We start from the raw sequence: 17,159 nt of genomic DNA on the forward strand, positions 1-17,159 counted from the left end.
GGTGCAGAGTACTAGTATTACAGTGCAGGTATTACAATGTACCACAAAAATAAACCTTGCAAACTCAAGGTATTCTTACCTGACATAATGAAAACCCTGGAGCGACTTTAAACTCCCGCACGGAGACTTTCATCCAGCATTGAGAGATTTAACTCCCTCTCCGGCCCCTTCAGCACACTCGCACTCGCCCAGCTGCACATCATCCCAATCATCAGTCACGTCCACTCTTCCCAGCTGCACATCATTTCACGCACCTGTTTCACACCCTACTTATACTCTTCACTGCCCTGACTCCGGTATCGTCGCTATCAGCAGGTTGTGTGACTGCACTCCCCGAGTCTGAACCGAGTCTGCCAACCGGAGAGGTGAGTGTGTGGTTGTTATATTATTTGTTGCATATTTGATAAACTTGTCTAAATTTGTATTTATTATTCCTTTTCTATTATTATTATGGCTGTCAATAGATAAACAAAAATTAACTAATTAATCTCACATTTTGAAATTCATTAATCTAGATTAATCGCGATTAAAAGTTTGTTTTTCTTCTAAAGACTACATTTTATAAATTAACGAGTAATCACTTCGGAACACCTCAGTCAGCCCACCGTCTTCAACTATGTTGTTGATGGGCCGACAGTCACCGGCAACCAAAACTGCTACAGCGTTGATAACCTTTTCACGGACTGGTCTAGTTATTTTTATAAGTCGTTGGGTGTGGGTTGGCGACCATCTAACCTGGGACTGCTTTTTGTCAGGTGCTTTGCATTAAAGTGATAATTTGAAGACGAGCTGCTTCTGTGATGGCTAAATTCAGCTTGACAAATGCTACATAGCCTACAACTTTAGTTTTGTCGTTTGTTCCGTCATTTTGCCTCTTTAACAGAAACTTTCCGCCCAACAATCCCTCAGCTCTCACCATATCCCACTACTGTCTCGGTCTCTCCTATCTGACTGCAGGCACACGGCGGTTTCGTGTCGGGTCAACGCACACCGGAAGTAATCAAAGTTGCGTTAACTGCGTTAACATATTTTGTCAGGGATAATGTACTGTCCGTCATTATCCAAAAATAAATCCCGACGGGAAATCCCTTTCGTACTGAAGGGATTTATTGCGGTTTCTGAATGTATAAAGACACTGTAAATATGTATTGTGCCACAGCTAATTTCTTGTATTTTAGCAAAATAAAAAAGCTCTGGCTGTTGGGTTCACCAGAACAGTGTTTGGCATTTTTGGCATTTGCCCTGTAATTTTAACATCATACTGTAGCAATAATAACTAGCCTACTTAGGCTACTAATCGAGAGTGAGGTCATGTCAAATATCAAACTGGGGTTTTGGCGTATCGACTGAGCGATAGCGAATATCAGATTCAGTAGCGATACTACACTTACAATACATTATTGTTTTCTTTACAGCCAGGATGAGGGTGATTTTGTCTCTTTGCTTTCTTCATTTACTTGGACTGACAGTTCTGGCTGAATATCAAGGTAAACCATAGCTTTTATTGGTTGTGAGATGCCACATGACATCTGTTTTGTATACAGAATACATAGAGTTCAGCTGGGTGAGAAAGGTGAGTGCCATGTTACAATGGAACTGGTAAAAACATATCTTCTCATTACCGGATGTCTGCATTTCACATCTGATACTTATTTGATTCACTGTATACACAATGTAAAATTCTATATGGTAAAGACAAAAATAAAATGAAGAATAAATATATGAAGACTATTTTTGCGTTCATTTCTTTATAGCATGTCATCTCAGATTACACTGATTAAGCCACATGTAGTGGATATAATGTAGAGATGTTAGTGTATTTTTCATATTGGAACTATAAACTATATTATAGTTTGACTCAACTATCACCTGTAAAACTTCTTAGACACTGTACAGTTAGTTTTGCTGACCAATTTCTCTAATTCCCCAATTGGTGGAGCCATTATCCATTTAAAATAATTAATAATCAATATTATCCCATGATCAAACCATGAATCTTTCTCCGGTGATCTACTGCATATGGCCTTTTTTCATCTTACAAAATTGAATGTTTCAAAATACACTGTTGATCCATATGCAATGCAATGTCTTGCTTTTAACTAATTCATCAATGTACTGTATTCCCTCTTATAGAACGTGGCTTTGAGGGGGGTGGCTACACAGTCAAGCCTTTGTTCTTTGGGATTTGCCTTAACAAAGAAAAGAAAATAAGATACGCTGTTGTTGTTGTTCAAGTCATATTGATGTGAAAAATATTTTTTTTTACAGGTAGAAATGTAGCATTGTATGGAAAGGCCACCCAGTCAGACCTGATTGGAAACCCCTGGGCAGGGGAAGGTCATGCCCAAAATGCCATAGATGGAAATCGTGACCCACATTATCATCATGGATCTTGCACTGCTACTGATACACAGACTAATCCCTGGTGGAGGGTTGATCTACTGAGGCAGTACACTATTACTTCAGTGGTCATCACCAACAGAGGAGACTGCTGCTCTGAGAGAATGAACGGAGCTGAGATTCACATTGGCAGCTCCCTGCTGGACAATGGCAATCCACTGTAAGATTATCATTTGCTCTAGTTGTTAACTGATTGAAAGTGACTGGGTAGAAAGGTTATTTCAGAATTTCTAATGCATAGACCCACGGTCCATTTCAATGAGCAGCTGCAAATGCAAAAGAAAGTGATAATGAATATTGTTTACTCTTCCGCCTCCTTCCCCTGATATCACTGTATTGCAGTAGGTGGTTTGTAAAGTGAATGGCAGAGAACCGCTTCACTGAGGCAACAGTTTATTTTTTTTAGGTACAATGTACCATAAACTCTTGACTCAAACTACATGTTCATTTTGTAACATGTTGCAATGTTATACAAGGAGTGCAATGTATTCAGTAATTAATCAACCAACCAATTAATGAATAAGTAGAGAGATTCTGTCCTGGCATGTTTGTCAAAGTGATTAATCATAAGGCAAACTCGGACAAGGTCATTGTTTTCATATATTTGTGCTGAATATTTGACATTTGTACACAACACTAACTCTTGACTTCACTTTCAGGGCAGAGGTTATATCCTCTATCCCAGCTGGGAAAACCCACACCTTCAGCTGGGATAAAGGGTTGGAGGGCCGCTATGTTAATGTCGTTTTGCCTGGAAACAACAAGATTTTGACACTTTGTGAGGTGGAGGTGTATGGCTATCTGGCCCCAAACGGTAAGCATTGTTCTTGTAAATATGTCACACATCACAACATACACAAAATATTTAGGTTTTTTTAAAAAATAAAAGCATGTAAAAATGTTGCAAACTTTGCAAATGTCTGTCAAGACTGAACAGCTTTAGAACAATTACAATTATTAATTGTTTTCAGTATCCCCACACTTGCTCGGATTTTTCGGTAAAGTAAATGGAAGAGGGATCTAAGTAAATTTCTTGTTCAAGAGGCATTTTACTTCCTGTCAATTAAACACATACTGTCACGTCTGCGCTGACATCCGCTCCGGTCACGGCCCCTTCAGCACACTCGCACTCGCCCAGCTGCACATCATCCCAATCATCAGTCACGTCCACTCTCCTCAGCTGCACGTCTTTTCACTTCTCCAGATCACAATCACACGCACCTGTTTCACACCCTACTTATACTCTTCACTCCCCTGACTCCGGTGTCTGGTCTCGTCGCTATATGGGCAAATCTACTGCCCGAGTCGCCATCTCCGCGACTCATCCATGGTTTACAGGATTCTGCCTCCTGTTCTGATTTTGTGATTTCCTTGTCCGCTGGCTTATCCCAACGAGCTCCCTGTCCACTGTCTTCCACATCAGCGAGTTCCGTGCCTCCTGGCTCCCAGGCATACGTTTCCCAGAGTTCCGTGCCTCACGACCCCAGGTCTTCCGTGAGTTTCTTTTCTGGCTTCGTGCCGTGTATTTCTGTTCTGCGCCCTCGCGGTTTTGAGCCAGAGTTAGACTGTTTCTGTGATCCTAAGTTCGTATTCTTAATTATAATCTCTGTCTTGGTTTGTTTGTTTACAATCCCCTGTAAGTTCAATAGTTACTCCCCATACACCCAAAGTTTGTCTTCCGGAGTTAGACACCGTGTATCTTGGTTCCGTTTTATTTAGCCTTTCTAGTTACATTCCTGAGTCCTGTTAAACACTTGGTTAAGTGTAGTGTCTTGTTTACGTGTTCCAGAGGGCGACTCTGTTTAGTCTAGTTCTGTCTCTTTTCTAGTCCTGTCTTAAGTTTGTCTTGCATACTTCTGAGTGTCTCCTATTTGTTTCTTAGTACGCCCTGTTTGTGTCCTGTTCCCTGGCTGTATTCATTAATAAACTCTTTCATCCGAAAACCTTCATCTGAGTTCTGATGTCACATGACGCATACAGTATACTTTTCTGCACATGGTCAAAGCTGTTCAGAAAACAAGCAAAGCTAATCTGATCTGATGTGATGTAAGCATAGGAGCAGTAGATAACCTTGTTGAAAACAATCTTTTTTGGCAATTCAATACTCAACCACTTCAGACAGGGCATGGTTCTTAACTGTACATAATTGTTAGCCTAGTTGCTCATTTGTCATTGTTCTTTCATTGTTTCCATTCAGGTGAGAATGTGGCTTTAAGAGGGAAAGCAACTCAGTCAGACCTTTATGGAAATGGATTCGCATACAATGCCATTGATGGGAATCGTGACGGCATGTATCGCCATGGTTCCTGTACTCACACAGAAGCTCATCTCAACCCTTGGTGGAGAGTGGATTTGCTCCAAAAATATAAAGTCTTCTCTGTGATAATCACCAACAGGAAGGATTCTGCTCCCAGTAGACTGAATGGAGCTGAAATCCGAATTGGAAATTCTTTGGACAACAACGGCATCAACAACCCCAGGTAATAATTGGTATCTCAACACCATGTTGACACCAAAGTAGCTCTCAGTTGACATGCCGTTCTTTGTATTGTCCTTGGCATGCATCATTTTTCTGTAACTGCACCCTATGACATCCATTACCCTCTACAAAGGACTCGACTATTTGGACTACTTACTAAAACAATGACAGGATGGTATAGTTTATGCTCAAGGATCCTGTATTAATGTGAGGTTATTTTTAACTATATCCTTTTCAGGTGTGCCGTAATCTCCTCTATTCCTGGTGGCGTTTCCAAGACCTTTGAGTGTAATGGGATGGAGGGACGCTATGTTACCGTAGTGATTCCTGGACGTGCAGAGTACCTGACTCTCTGTGAGGTGGAGGTATATGGATCACCGCTGGACTAAACCCCAGGGAAACAGCACAGGAGGAGACAAGCCATCTGTACACCAATATTCTTGTAGCTGTATATTTTGGCATAACATTTTATATCTGTCATATGAAAGTCCTCAGCAATGATTGGGTGTCTGATTAACAAAGTGAAGGTTATGCCTATCTCTCTTTCTCTGCGTCTCTCGCTCTCCTACCTGTAGGTACATAGTCTAAGTGTAATGATGAATAATGATTTCCATTTCTCCAGGGAGTGTTGGATATTTCATATTGAATTATTGTGCTCTGTTGTGTGATGAATCAAAGCCAATTAAAGAATGAAATGCACTCCTGTGTGGTTTTGAGTTCACTTTCTACAAATACACATGACTGGTTCATTTCACAAGCTTGAGTGGAGCAGTTCCTATCCCTGCTGCTCAGAGGTGACTTTATCTCTTGAAACAGTAACAGGACGCAGTCCAGATGTAGCAATGTGCTTTAAGAGCTTTTGTACATGTCAGCTTACACATCATTTTTCTTTGTCTTGGTCTCAGAGCAGCTTCACAAGTAAATACATGCTGATGTGCCCATTTACCTATCTTTGACATGGCTGTCAGCTCAGCAGATATGCAAGGAGATAAGCCAAAGGAGAGTGGGTCAGAGGCCAAATTAATGTCAACACCCGGATGGAGCCGGTGCAGCCCCCTCGGTTCCCATAGCGCAAGGCGCCTGGTAGCCTTAGCTAGCATGAGGCTAGCACAGATGGCACAGACAGGGTCAGCGCCTGAGAGCGCGACCTCTGCGTGGTCCCTGCCGAGGCAGGTCATGCACCGACGGTGGCGGTCACCCTTAACACGGGTGTGCCCGCAGTCGGGGTAGTGTCTAAACTCTTTGACTTTTGGTAGCGTAGAGGATATACTCGGAGCTGGCACTTCGTTCTTGCGAAGTTTTCAAAGAGACTGATCTGTGGTGCGCGATTCAAGATATAGACTCCTGAGGGACGGGCTCAGGAGTGCGCGCTGACAGATCTCGCTGCCTTTCAGGCGTGAATGGATAAATGCTTCGATTTAGGCCCATGACTAGTGTCATGTACCATACTGTTATATCGCAGTGAACTGCGATAAGGAACAAGCTCCTTTTAAAGTCAAATAGGCTATTGCTTTTACCGTGGTAAAGATAATTTCAGCCTTTATATTTATAATACAACAGAGCAATCCGGCATAATTACATTACGGGTATGTTAACTCCACTCCAGTGTGTGGTATTAAAGACAAAAATATTCTCGATGCCGACTGTGCGTCGAAAACTGTATTTATTTATTTTATGAAAAGCTAAATATTTGACACCACAATCAGATATTTGCCTCAGTGCTTACCATATTTTCTGTGATTTTCTCCAGATTGTGATTTAGCCTATATTGTTACTAGACTGTGTGTGTAAAAGTGTCAATCAATAAGACTGTGCTCTACATAAACAAAACCACAAATCACTTTTTATCGTAAGAACATTTAATCAGGACGAAACAATAAAAAAAATAGTGCTTTATCAAAAAAACAACGTATTACACACACCACACACACAAACATATGGCAGTTTTTATAGAGTAAACAAAGGTACATCAAAACCAGAAACATTGATGCACAGAAACGCATAACATTTTAAAATAGAACTTAAAGAGTAACAGAGGCACTACAGTTCACCATAGAACATAGCATGAACTTCGAGGTCCTGTTGATCCGCACAATCTTGGAGAAACACCTCCATGTCCTCTTGTTGTGTGAATATGAACAAGAAGGGGTCTTTAGCCTCCAGGTCATCGCTGGTTCTCAGCGTGCGCACTGCATCCTCTTTTTCCACCTCTGTCATATAAATAATTGTGGGCAAGGAGACACGTACCTGGAACCGCGTCATATGGCGCCTTGTCCACTCCACTGCAGTTGTCAGGTCTGACATGATGTTTGTGGTCTGGGTTAGGGAAAGGGAAAGATAGGGTTAGTAAGGGAAAGATAAAAAAAAAAAAAAAAGGGTTTAGTAGATTTGACATTATTCAAGGGAGCTCCCATATTACACCACACCCTGACAGGTTACCTTACCTCCACAGTTGGTCTTTTACAAGGAGGGGGGGGACTCCTCCACAGTCAGGGCCTCCACTGCTGCATCAAGGCAAAAATGAGTTTCATTGAACAATCACTATACTATGAAATCGTCTAACACAACCTTGCCATGCACATATGTCAAGTATGTTGTAGAACAGATCAGTCTCTATAAAGTCATGAATTGTCCAGAGAAACATGTCCAAAAACTTAAGAAAGAAAATATTACCACACTGTCCTGCTGTGTTGGTTATCTGCCTCCTTTTTCTGCTTTTGTCAGATGACAGCCTTCAGCAGAGGTTTGACATAAGTAAATCTTATGGATGGCAACATATAGAAGGGTTCAAATGTCCAAGTTTTTCATAAGTTAAAAACAGTTGGAAAAACCCTAGTTAATAGGAGTTACCTTGGTGGAAAGTTGTCCAGCAACAGAATTGACCACCATCGCCTTGCAATGCTCATGTCCGACTAGTTTGTGGAAAAGCACACATTTTAATTGAAACATAGACCTTATAAGATGAAATGTTAAAAAGCGTTTGAAAAACACACCTCTGTGAAGTCAAAAGAGAGGCCAAAGACGATGTAGACAGCATACTGTAAACAAACAAATTGAAGTATCCATGAACAAACCACAAGATTACAGGAAGGAATTATGCAAGGAACACAGGATGGCAATATTTCTTACCATTAGGATGAACACCCCACAACTATTAGAGCCTCTCTGCTTGGGAATGCCCTGTGTTCGGGTTAAAGGTTAGAAAAATACATCAAAAAAGGTTTAAGAAGAGGTAAGCTGTGAATTGTTACAATTCCACTCACACACACTCACATACTTCAAGGTTGTCACATGAAAAATCTGTCCAGACACTCACTTATCTCCTGAGAAAGTTCTCTGAAAACAAAAAATGGATAATGGAGAAAAACGGAGTATTATAATCACAGATGTGCACTGTACTACAATGCAGGTCCTTCAGATTTGATAACTGCTGGGAAATGTAACTTGGGGTTTTGAACAGGAACTACCCCATAGAGAAAAGATCCAAAGAAAAAAAAGAAATGACAGAGTAATGATTATGGAACCATATTAACTACCATATGCCATGAGCACTTGCTTGGGTGTTTCCATTTCAGCAGGTGGAAAATTATGATTCTCTGATGCAGAATTCCTTTCATGTCACAAGTCATGACAAACACTGGGTGGGGGGGCATTTTAGGATGAAGACAGCATGGCATATGGTATATAGATAACACTTTAGTATGAAGAATAACTATAAATCATTATATTGGTACATACAGGGAGGTGATCCATGGGGTCTGCTGAATATGGGGGCAACCAGGTGAGAGTCACATGGCAATCAGCAGCAAAGATGTCAATGTTCTAAAAAGTATTTTAGGTATCAGTGTGGATGTAAGCAAAATATGCTGACTTGAGTGTTCCAAAACTGTTAAAAAGATCTTTGCTACCTGTTGACTAGCTATTCTTTGTAGAAGCTGGAAACCCAAAATTCAGCACCTATTGGAAAAAAGGGACACTATACCACAAAGCACTGTACTTCACTGTTAAACTGTTAGTATGTCATGATATTCTTATTAGCAAGTGTAATGAAGTCCTTTCTCCTTAATGCAATGCCATCAGTGTATGCCACCTCCTCCTCATCACTCATGCCAAGAGTGTTTTGGAGCTGTCAGAAGCATAATCAAATATATTTTAAACATTTTATGCAAGTTCAACATTAACTATATACAAGTACAAGACCACATCAATGTAGTCATCAGCAACCCTTCACCAGGTGTATATATTGATACCTGTTCATGGTGGGACAAACTCAGTGGCTTGCTCCACCTAGATTTGTCCGGAACAAAACTCCTGACAACTTCTGGAGTGGGTTGCCCTACTACCATTTCAGGAGTGAGGGGTGAGGTATCTATACAACAGACAAACCACAAATACACACCAAAATTAGAAATCAATTTACCCGCACACAATAACCTCCGAGTTCTTCATCTGAGGTAAACTCAAAACATGTACCTGCACAAACGTTGTATTAGTGCAGCTAATTAACGTTCGGGAAAACTCGCTAACTGTTAAGTTAACTGACTTGCGCAGGAATTAACTTGGCGTGAAAGAATAAGCGGAGCGTCTTTATAAGTATTTATTCTTTACAAGTGCACCGGCTTTATCCATCCGTCTCTGTGCAGCATAACATACAAGTGAACTTAACGACATGCATGTCATATCATATGAGAAATCGTAATACCTTACATATAACAGCCAATGGTATTATCGTAATACATTAAGAGCGTCATTCATTATGATAGTTTAACACCCCCACTCGCTCTTATCTCATTAGGTTGCATGAAAACAAAAGTAACAGAATATGATAACCTCGTTATCTTAAAGAAACAAAATACTATTTGCACTCTTAAGTACCAAACATGTTTCTTGCAAATCTTTGTAACTTTAGCTTTGTAGGTGGCTTTGTGTTGAGTTATGTGTTCTCATCAATTGTAATTAGTATTACTTTATATTGCTGATTTGTATTCTTATTGTGTCGATTATACTGTTATGTGTTATATACTTTTATACTGTTATGTGTTATGTAAGTTAAGGGGAAATGCACTAATGGGACTCTTAATTTGTTCCCTGATAAATCTATATAAACCACTGTTAGTTTCCTGTGTAGCTTATACGGCTTTGAGCCATGCCACAGTTACCGATGTCCTGACAGTACTGTGAGAAGTTTAGTAAGCTAATAAACAAAACTGTACGTTTCTACTTTGAGTGACCTTTCATTAATTATTAATGAATGACGGTAACATATTCCATATCAACATGGATCTAGGAGAACGGAATTCAACAGGTTATGGGCCCAGGCGCGCTAACGTCTCTGGCGGGAGATGGCAACGGCTAGTTTTCGATGGAGACGAAAATAACTTCGAACTTTGGGAAGTAAAATTTCTCGGACATCTGAGGCTAATGGGATTAAAAGAGGCTATAGTGTCAACTGAGGAGAATGTCGACGAAGAAAAGAATGAGGAGTGCTACGCAGAACTTATCCAGTTTCTCGATGACAAATGCCTTTCGCTGGTGATGCGAGAGGCAACGGATGACGGCAGGAAAGCTTTACAAATACTTCGAAGTCACTACGCGAGTCAGGGTAAGCCCAGAATTATCGCGCTGTATACCGAAGTAACATCACTACAGAAAGAATCTGACGAGACCGTAACAGACTACATTATTCGAGCTGAGAAGGCAGTGACCTCTTTAAGAAATGCAAAAGAAGTGATAAGTGATGGACTGATTATAGCCATGATTCTAAAGGGCTTGCCAGAATCCTACAAACCGTTTAAAATTCATACGACACAAAGCAGTGAAGATTTGACGTTTACCAATTTTAAAGGCAGACTACGAAGCTATGAAGAGACTGAAAAATTCGACAGTAAAACGAAATCAGACAATGTGATGAAAGTGGACATATCATCTGTGACATGCTATGTTTGTGGAAACCGCGGCCATATTGCGCGAAATTGCCGCCAAAAAGGGGTGACCAAGTGGTGCAGCTACCATAGGAGTTCAACGCACAGTGACGAGACATGCCGGAGAAAGGACAACCACAAAGATGAGGCGAAACAAACAGCAGAACGACAAGAAGAACATAAAAATGATGAAACTTTTGTGTTCAAGGTCAGTCAAACGTTCCTCACAGACAACATTAAAATAAATGGATTAATGGTAGACTGTGGAGCTACATCCCACATAACTGAGCGAAACAGCTTCACAAAATTCGACGAGAGCTTCAACCCAAAGTCACACTACATGGAACTGGCGGACGGAACCAGGATGAACAACGTAGCATTAAAGCGAGGCGACGCAGAGGTGCTACTGCAGGATGTGGAGGGGAGAAGCGCCAAGGTGATACTGAAGAAGGCTTTGTTCATTCCATCATACCCACAGAGCATCATATCCGTGAAAGCAGCCACAAGCAACGGGGTCAAGTTCATCTTCCAAGAGGGACAGAATGAACTGATATACAAGGATGGGACTGTGTTTCGCATAGAGGAGCACGAGAGACTGTACTATTTGAAAACGGTAATTAACCATAATCAATGTGTTGATGCATTAGTTAATGACATAATGTCCCGAGACAAAGTGAGCTTAGCTTGTGACATCAAAACATGGCATGAGATCATGGGGCACTGTAATGTTGGTGATGTGTTGAAATTGCCTAAACTGGTAGAGGGTATGGAGATCACCGGTAATACCAAACTAGACTGCAATGTATGTACTGAGGGAAAGTTCATCAACAGCAGAAATAGGAAAACTGACACAAAGGCTGGTGAGACTCTAGAGTTAGTACATACTGACTTAGCAGGCCCCATTGAACCACCTTCTCAAGAAGGATATAAATATGCAATCTCATTTACAGATGATTATTCAGGAGCAATAGCTGTTTACTTCCTTAAGAACAAGAGTGACACAACATTAGCGACAGAAAAGTTCTTGGCAGACAGTGCCCCATACGGTAGAGTCAAATGCATAAGATCAGACAATGGCACAGAATACACAGGCAATGCATTTCAGTCACTTTTACGAGAAAAGGTAATAAGACATGAGACATCATCCCCTTACTCTCCTCATCAAAATGGTACTGCTGAGAGACAATGGCGAACCATCTTTGAAATGGGAAGGTGCCTGTTAATAGAGAAGGGATTGCCAAAGGTTCTGTGGCCGCTGGCTGTCCAGGCTGCAGCTCACATTCGAAACAGATGCTATAATGACAGAATTAAGAGTACACCATACTTCATGATGACAGGAAGGAAGCCAAACCTTTCCAAAATGTGGATTTTTGGATCAGACTGCTATGCATACAAACACGACCATAAGAAATTGGATCCTTGGTGTGAAAAAGGGATGTTTGTGGGCTATAGTAAGAATAGCCCAGCTTATCTGGTGTACAATGCACAGACAGGAAAGATTTCAAAACACAGATTAGTGAAGTTTGTTAGGAAGAACAGTACTGAAAAACTGACACAAACTGATGAAGATGAGTTCGAAGTCCAGAGCAACAGTAACAGAAAACCTGATAGCAAGAACAGTGAGGGAAACACAGAGGACCAGGTCCTAGACGCAAACAAGGAGAGTGTTAATGCTGAGAACACAGAGGTGTCCGGATCTGATGAAACTATGGAAAAAGTAGCCATAGAAGATGAGAAAAACAATGCAGGGCCATTGACAACAATTAGTCAAAAACATGACTACTCAAAAAGGGAAAGGAAAGCCCCGAGATATTTAGAAGACTATGTGACGTGCTCCAAAGAGGATGTAACTAATGTGAGTGTTGATTATTGTTACAGGGCAGTATGTGGAGTTCCCCAAACCTATAGAGAGGCCCTTATTTCACCAGAGGCTCCTAGATGGGAACGTGCTATGAAGGAAGAGATCCACTCACTTAAAGAAAATGACACATTCGAACTGACAATTTTACCAGAGGGCAGAAAGACAGTGGGGGGGAAGATGGGTATATGCCTTAAAAGAAAATGCAGAAACAGGAAAGATCTTCAAGGCTAGGTATGTTGCTAAGGGATACAACCAGACTGAAGGCATAGATTACCATGAAACTTTTGCTCCCACGGCAAATCTTACCTCAGTGCGTGCATTAATTCAGATAGCTGCCCAGGACAACTTCCTTGTTCATCAGATGGATGTGAAAACAGCTTATTTACATGCTCCGATTGAGGAAGACATATACTTAGAACAACCAGAGGGTTTTGAACAGACATCAGAGACAGGGGTTAAGTGGGTATGCAAATTGAAAAAAATCTTTGTATGGTCTAAAGCAGTCTGGGAGGAACTGGTACAAACTCTTAAATGACCACCTGGAACAAAATGGATTTGAGAAAAATCAGTCTGATCACTGTGTGTATAGGAAGCAGATTGAAAATGACACAATTATAGTAATCATCTGGGTAGATGATTTGATAATCGCAGCCAGCAGTGAGGATTGCCTCATCAGATTTAAAGACACAATGAAGTCCCAATTTAGCATGAAAGATCTCGGCAAAATATCATACTTCTTGGGAATTCAGTTTGAGCAGAAGGAGGGAGAAATTAAAATGAATCAGAAAAAGTACATCCTCAAAATGCTTGAAAAGTTTGGAATGTCTAACTGTAAACCAAGGGCTACCCCAAGTGAACTAAAAGTGGAGTCGAACAGATATGAAGAAGAAAACAACAATAAGATTGAAAACCCCAAAGATTATCGTGAAATTGTTGGTAGCCTGATCTATGCAATGACCTGTACCAGACCAGACATCAGCTGGATAGTGAGTAAACTGTCACAAAACCTGGCAAAACCTAAAACACAGGACTTAGTGGCTGCTAAACATGTCCTGAGATACCTTAAGGGCACAGTTGATTACGAGTTGTGTTTTAGGAAAACAGATGAGGTTTTGAGTCTAATAGCATTCAGTGATTCTGACTGGGCATCCTCTGTAGAGGATAGACGCAGCACAACAGGGTACTGTTTCAGCCTGACACCACAAGGCCCTGCAATTTCCTGGAAGTCTAGGAAACAGCCAACAGTGGCACTATCTACCTGTGAGGCTGAATATATTGGTCTAGCAAACACTACTCAAGAAAGCATGTACCTCACTCAACTGCTAAATGGTATGGACAACAGTGCTTACACTTGTACCAAGATCTATGGTGACAATCAGGGGGCTATTGCACTGAGTAAAAACCCAGTGAATAGATCGAGGTCCAAACACATTGGGCCTCATTCTCGAACGCAGTTAAGAAGAATTTAAGAGGAATTTAAGAGGAATTTAAGAGGAATTGGATTTAGGACAACATTCGGCATTCATGAAAGTTCTCTCATCTGGGATTTGCTCTGAACTTCAGAAGACTTTCCGAACTCGAAATAGCAGTCGTAACTCGGCCAGAGTTTTCTCAAATGCGATTCCTTAAAAAACCATGGGCCCCGTGGGCCATCTTGTGGTTTTTTGAGGAATCGCATTTAAGAAAACTCTCCGTGTTAATTAATTTGTGAGAAATCGTTGGTGATTGCGTTCACATCAACTCTACAGATCCTCGGATTAAAGTATCATTAACAATTACGTTTCACATGTAGGCCTATAGTCATGATTCTACGAGGCACCGTGAAGTCATAAAATAAATAAAAGGACTACACCGGAATGCTGCGCTCGTCTAGTGAGCGTCGTTTGGCACTGCCGTCTGTGCAAGTACGGCAATCCAGAATTTTCAAGTAGTTCCACGTTGGTGGAACGAACTGCCTAGCACTACCAGAGCAGGCGCGTCCCTCTCTACCTTTAAGAAGCTTTTGAAGACCCAACTCTTCAGAGAGCACCTCCCTTCCTAACTGGCACTTCGACTAGTGCTTAACTTGCACTTATAGCAGTTACATTCCTGCACTTCGTTTTTATTTCCTATTTCGTTTTTCTATTTCTTATGTAAAGTAGTATTTATTGTTACACTAGGTCTCTATTGCTCGTAGCTTGACTGTTCTATCCCTTGTACGTCGCTTTGGACAAAAGTGTCTGCTAAATGACTAAATGTAATGTACACGAAACCGCTTTGACATGACTCGTTTACGAGTTGCTTTCGTGTAGATTCGGTCGATTCCGACTGCACACGTCACTACGGTTGCGTGCCCTTATAAGGAGCTGGCAGGGCGTGTATGTATGCAAATTCAGGCGCACGAGAACGCGCTTTCAATTTAAGAAAACTCTTCCGGGGGAGCACAGCCCAGAAAACTTCTGCTGCGTAGGACCGCATTTTCAAGCGTGCATGAATTTGGCGGATGTCTTTTGCTTACGTTGTTTTTCCGAAGCCCGTAAGAAACATTTCAGAAGAAACTTCAGAAAATGTTCGAGAATGAGGGCCATTGATATTAAATACCACTTCATTCGTGATGCACTCAGTGAGGGAAGAATACATGTTGAGTACTGTCCAACAGAAGACATGGTTGCAGACATACTAACAAAGCCTGTATCAAAAGTTAAAATTGTCAAGTTTAAAAGTTTTCTGTTTGGAAATTAATTGTATATATGTCACACTGTACATGGCTTGAGATAATGAGAACAAGTGGGGGTGTTGAGTTATGTGTTCTCATCAATTGTAATTAGTATTACTTTATATTGCTGATTTGTATTCTTATTGTGTCGATTATACTGTTATGTGTTATATACTTTTATACTGTTATGTGTTATGTAAGTTAAGGGGAAATGCACTAATGGGACTCTTAATTTGTTCCCTGATAAATCTATATAAACCACTGTTAGTTTCCTGTGTAGCTTATACGGCTTTGAGCCATGCCACAGTTACCGATGTCCTGACAGTACTGTGAGAAGTTTAGTAAGCTAATAAACAAAACTGTACGTTTCTACTTTGAGTGACCTTTCATTAATTATTAATGAATGACGGTAACATATTCCATATCAACATGGATCTAGGAGAACGGAATTCAACACTTTGTCAAGACATCAGCAATCATTTGCTCAGTAGGACAATATTCCAAAATAAACTTTCCATTGTTCACATTTTCCCTAATAAAATGATACTTGATGTCAATGTGCTTGCACCGTTGTCTATTGACTGGATTTTTGGCTAGTGCTATGGCACCTTGGTTGTCTTCATACACCTTTGTTTGTGCGTATTGGTATGTGTCTACACCCCTGAGTAGCTGTTCTAAGTAGATGCATTCCTGTATGGCTGATGCTAAGGACATGTACTCAGCCTCACAAGTGGATAAAGCTACTGTCGGTTGTTTTCTTGTTTTCCAGGATATCAAAGAGCTTTCCTCATTTAGACTGACACAATATCCTGATGTACTACGCCTATCCGCTGGATCTGATGCCCAGTCAGCATCACTGTAGACTCTTAGGCCTAGTTTTTCTGTGTCATTTCTCCTGAAACATAATCCCTGTTCTGTTGTACCTTTGAGGTACCTGAACACCTGTTTTAATGTGTTCCAGTGTTCTACTGTTGGTTCAGCAAAGTGCTGGGAGAGTTTACTGACCACAAAAGTTATGTCTGGTCGGGTACATGTGGACAAGTAAATTAAACTTCCTACTGCCTCCCTGTACTTTCTTGGGTCTTTCATTTTTTCTGCAGCTTCTGTGTATTCAAGTTTTGGTTCACATGGAGTTTCTCTAGGTTTGCAATCCTGCATTCCGAATCGATCTAGAATTTTGCTCACATATCTCTCCTGTGACATTTTGACTACACCATCTGTTTGTTCGAAATCTATGCCCAAGAAATATCTCAGCTTTCCCAAGTCTTTCATTTTGAACCTTTCAGTGAGCATTCCCTTTACATGTTTCAGAACATTCTCATTGCTAGCTGCTATGATCAGATCATCAACCCATATGATTAGGATTACTTTCTCGTTGTGCTTTTCTTTCGTATACACACAGGTATCAGCTGGGTTCTGTACAAAATCATTCTCAATTAAACATGTATGCAACATAGCATTCCAATTCCTCCCTGACTGTTTTAGACCATAGAGAGATTTTTGTAATTTACACACTAGTTTTTCGCCTGTTTCAGACTTTTTCTCATAACCCTCAGGTTGCTCCATATAAATCTCACGATCAATTGGGGCATGCAAATAAGCTGTTTTAACGTCCATCTGGTGTAGGACTAGGTTATCTTGTACAGCCTTTTGCATGACCACTCACTCTCACACTTGTCATATCAGCTGTGGGTGAGAAGGTCTCCTCGTAGTCAGTGCCTGGTTTCTGACTGTAGCCTTTTGCTACAAAGCTCTGGCTTTGTACTTGTCAGATCCATCAATTTCTGTCTTAAGTGCATAAAC

At 40.9% G+C, this 17,159-nt stretch overlaps 1 protein-coding gene and 2 long non-coding RNA genes across 3 annotated transcripts; 1 reads left to right on the plus strand and 2 right to left on the minus strand.

The window, feature by feature from the left end:
• The first annotated feature begins 275 nt into the window (after positions 1–275).
• LOC122130488 (fucolectin-6-like) lies at positions 276–5,436 on the plus strand. Its single transcript, XM_042705205.1, has 6 exons — positions 276–365; positions 1,416–1,487; positions 2,269–2,560; positions 3,060–3,214; positions 4,598–4,880; positions 5,118–5,436. Exons 2-6 carry the CDS (start codon positions 1,421–1,423, stop codon positions 5,266–5,268), a joined length of 948 nt encoding a protein of 315 aa, XP_042561139.1. The 5' UTR covers positions 276–365; positions 1,416–1,420; the 3' UTR covers positions 5,269–5,436.
• A 1,690-nt stretch (positions 5,437–7,126) lies between these two features.
• LOC122130489 lies at positions 7,127–8,124 on the minus strand. Its single transcript, XR_006151901.1, has 6 exons — positions 8,009–8,124; positions 7,873–7,917; positions 7,730–7,791; positions 7,553–7,611; positions 7,324–7,383; positions 7,127–7,195 (listed from the first exon to the last, which is right to left on the minus strand). It is a non-coding gene; the product is annotated as an uncharacterized LOC122130489 (long non-coding RNA).
• A 34-nt stretch (positions 8,125–8,158) lies between these two features.
• Positions 8,159–8,888, minus strand: LOC122130490. Its single transcript, XR_006151902.1, has 3 exons — positions 8,788–8,888; positions 8,618–8,701; positions 8,159–8,215 (listed from the first exon to the last, which is right to left on the minus strand). It is a non-coding gene; the product is annotated as an uncharacterized LOC122130490 (long non-coding RNA).
• Between the last annotated feature and the right edge of the window lie 8,271 nt (positions 8,889–17,159).

Source organism: Clupea harengus, unplaced genomic scaffold (genome assembly GCF_900700415.2).
Source record: "Clupea harengus unplaced genomic scaffold, Ch_v2.0.2, whole genome shotgun sequence".
Classification (NCBI taxonomy): Eukaryota; Metazoa; Chordata; class Actinopteri; order Clupeiformes; family Clupeidae; genus Clupea; species Clupea harengus.

Coding starts and splice junctions, on each gene's coding strand:
- LOC122130488 (XM_042705205.1), top strand. CDS start 1,421: ATGAGGGTGATTTTGTCTCTTTGCTTTCTTCATTTACTTGGACTGACA. Junction 1,488..2,268: donor AGTTCTGGCTGAATATCAAG/GTAAACCATAGC, acceptor TTTTTTTTACAG/GTAGAAATGTAGCATTGTAT. Junction 2,561..3,059: donor CTGGACAATGGCAATCCACT/GTAAGATTATCA, acceptor CTTCACTTTCAG/GGCAGAGGTTATATCCTCTA.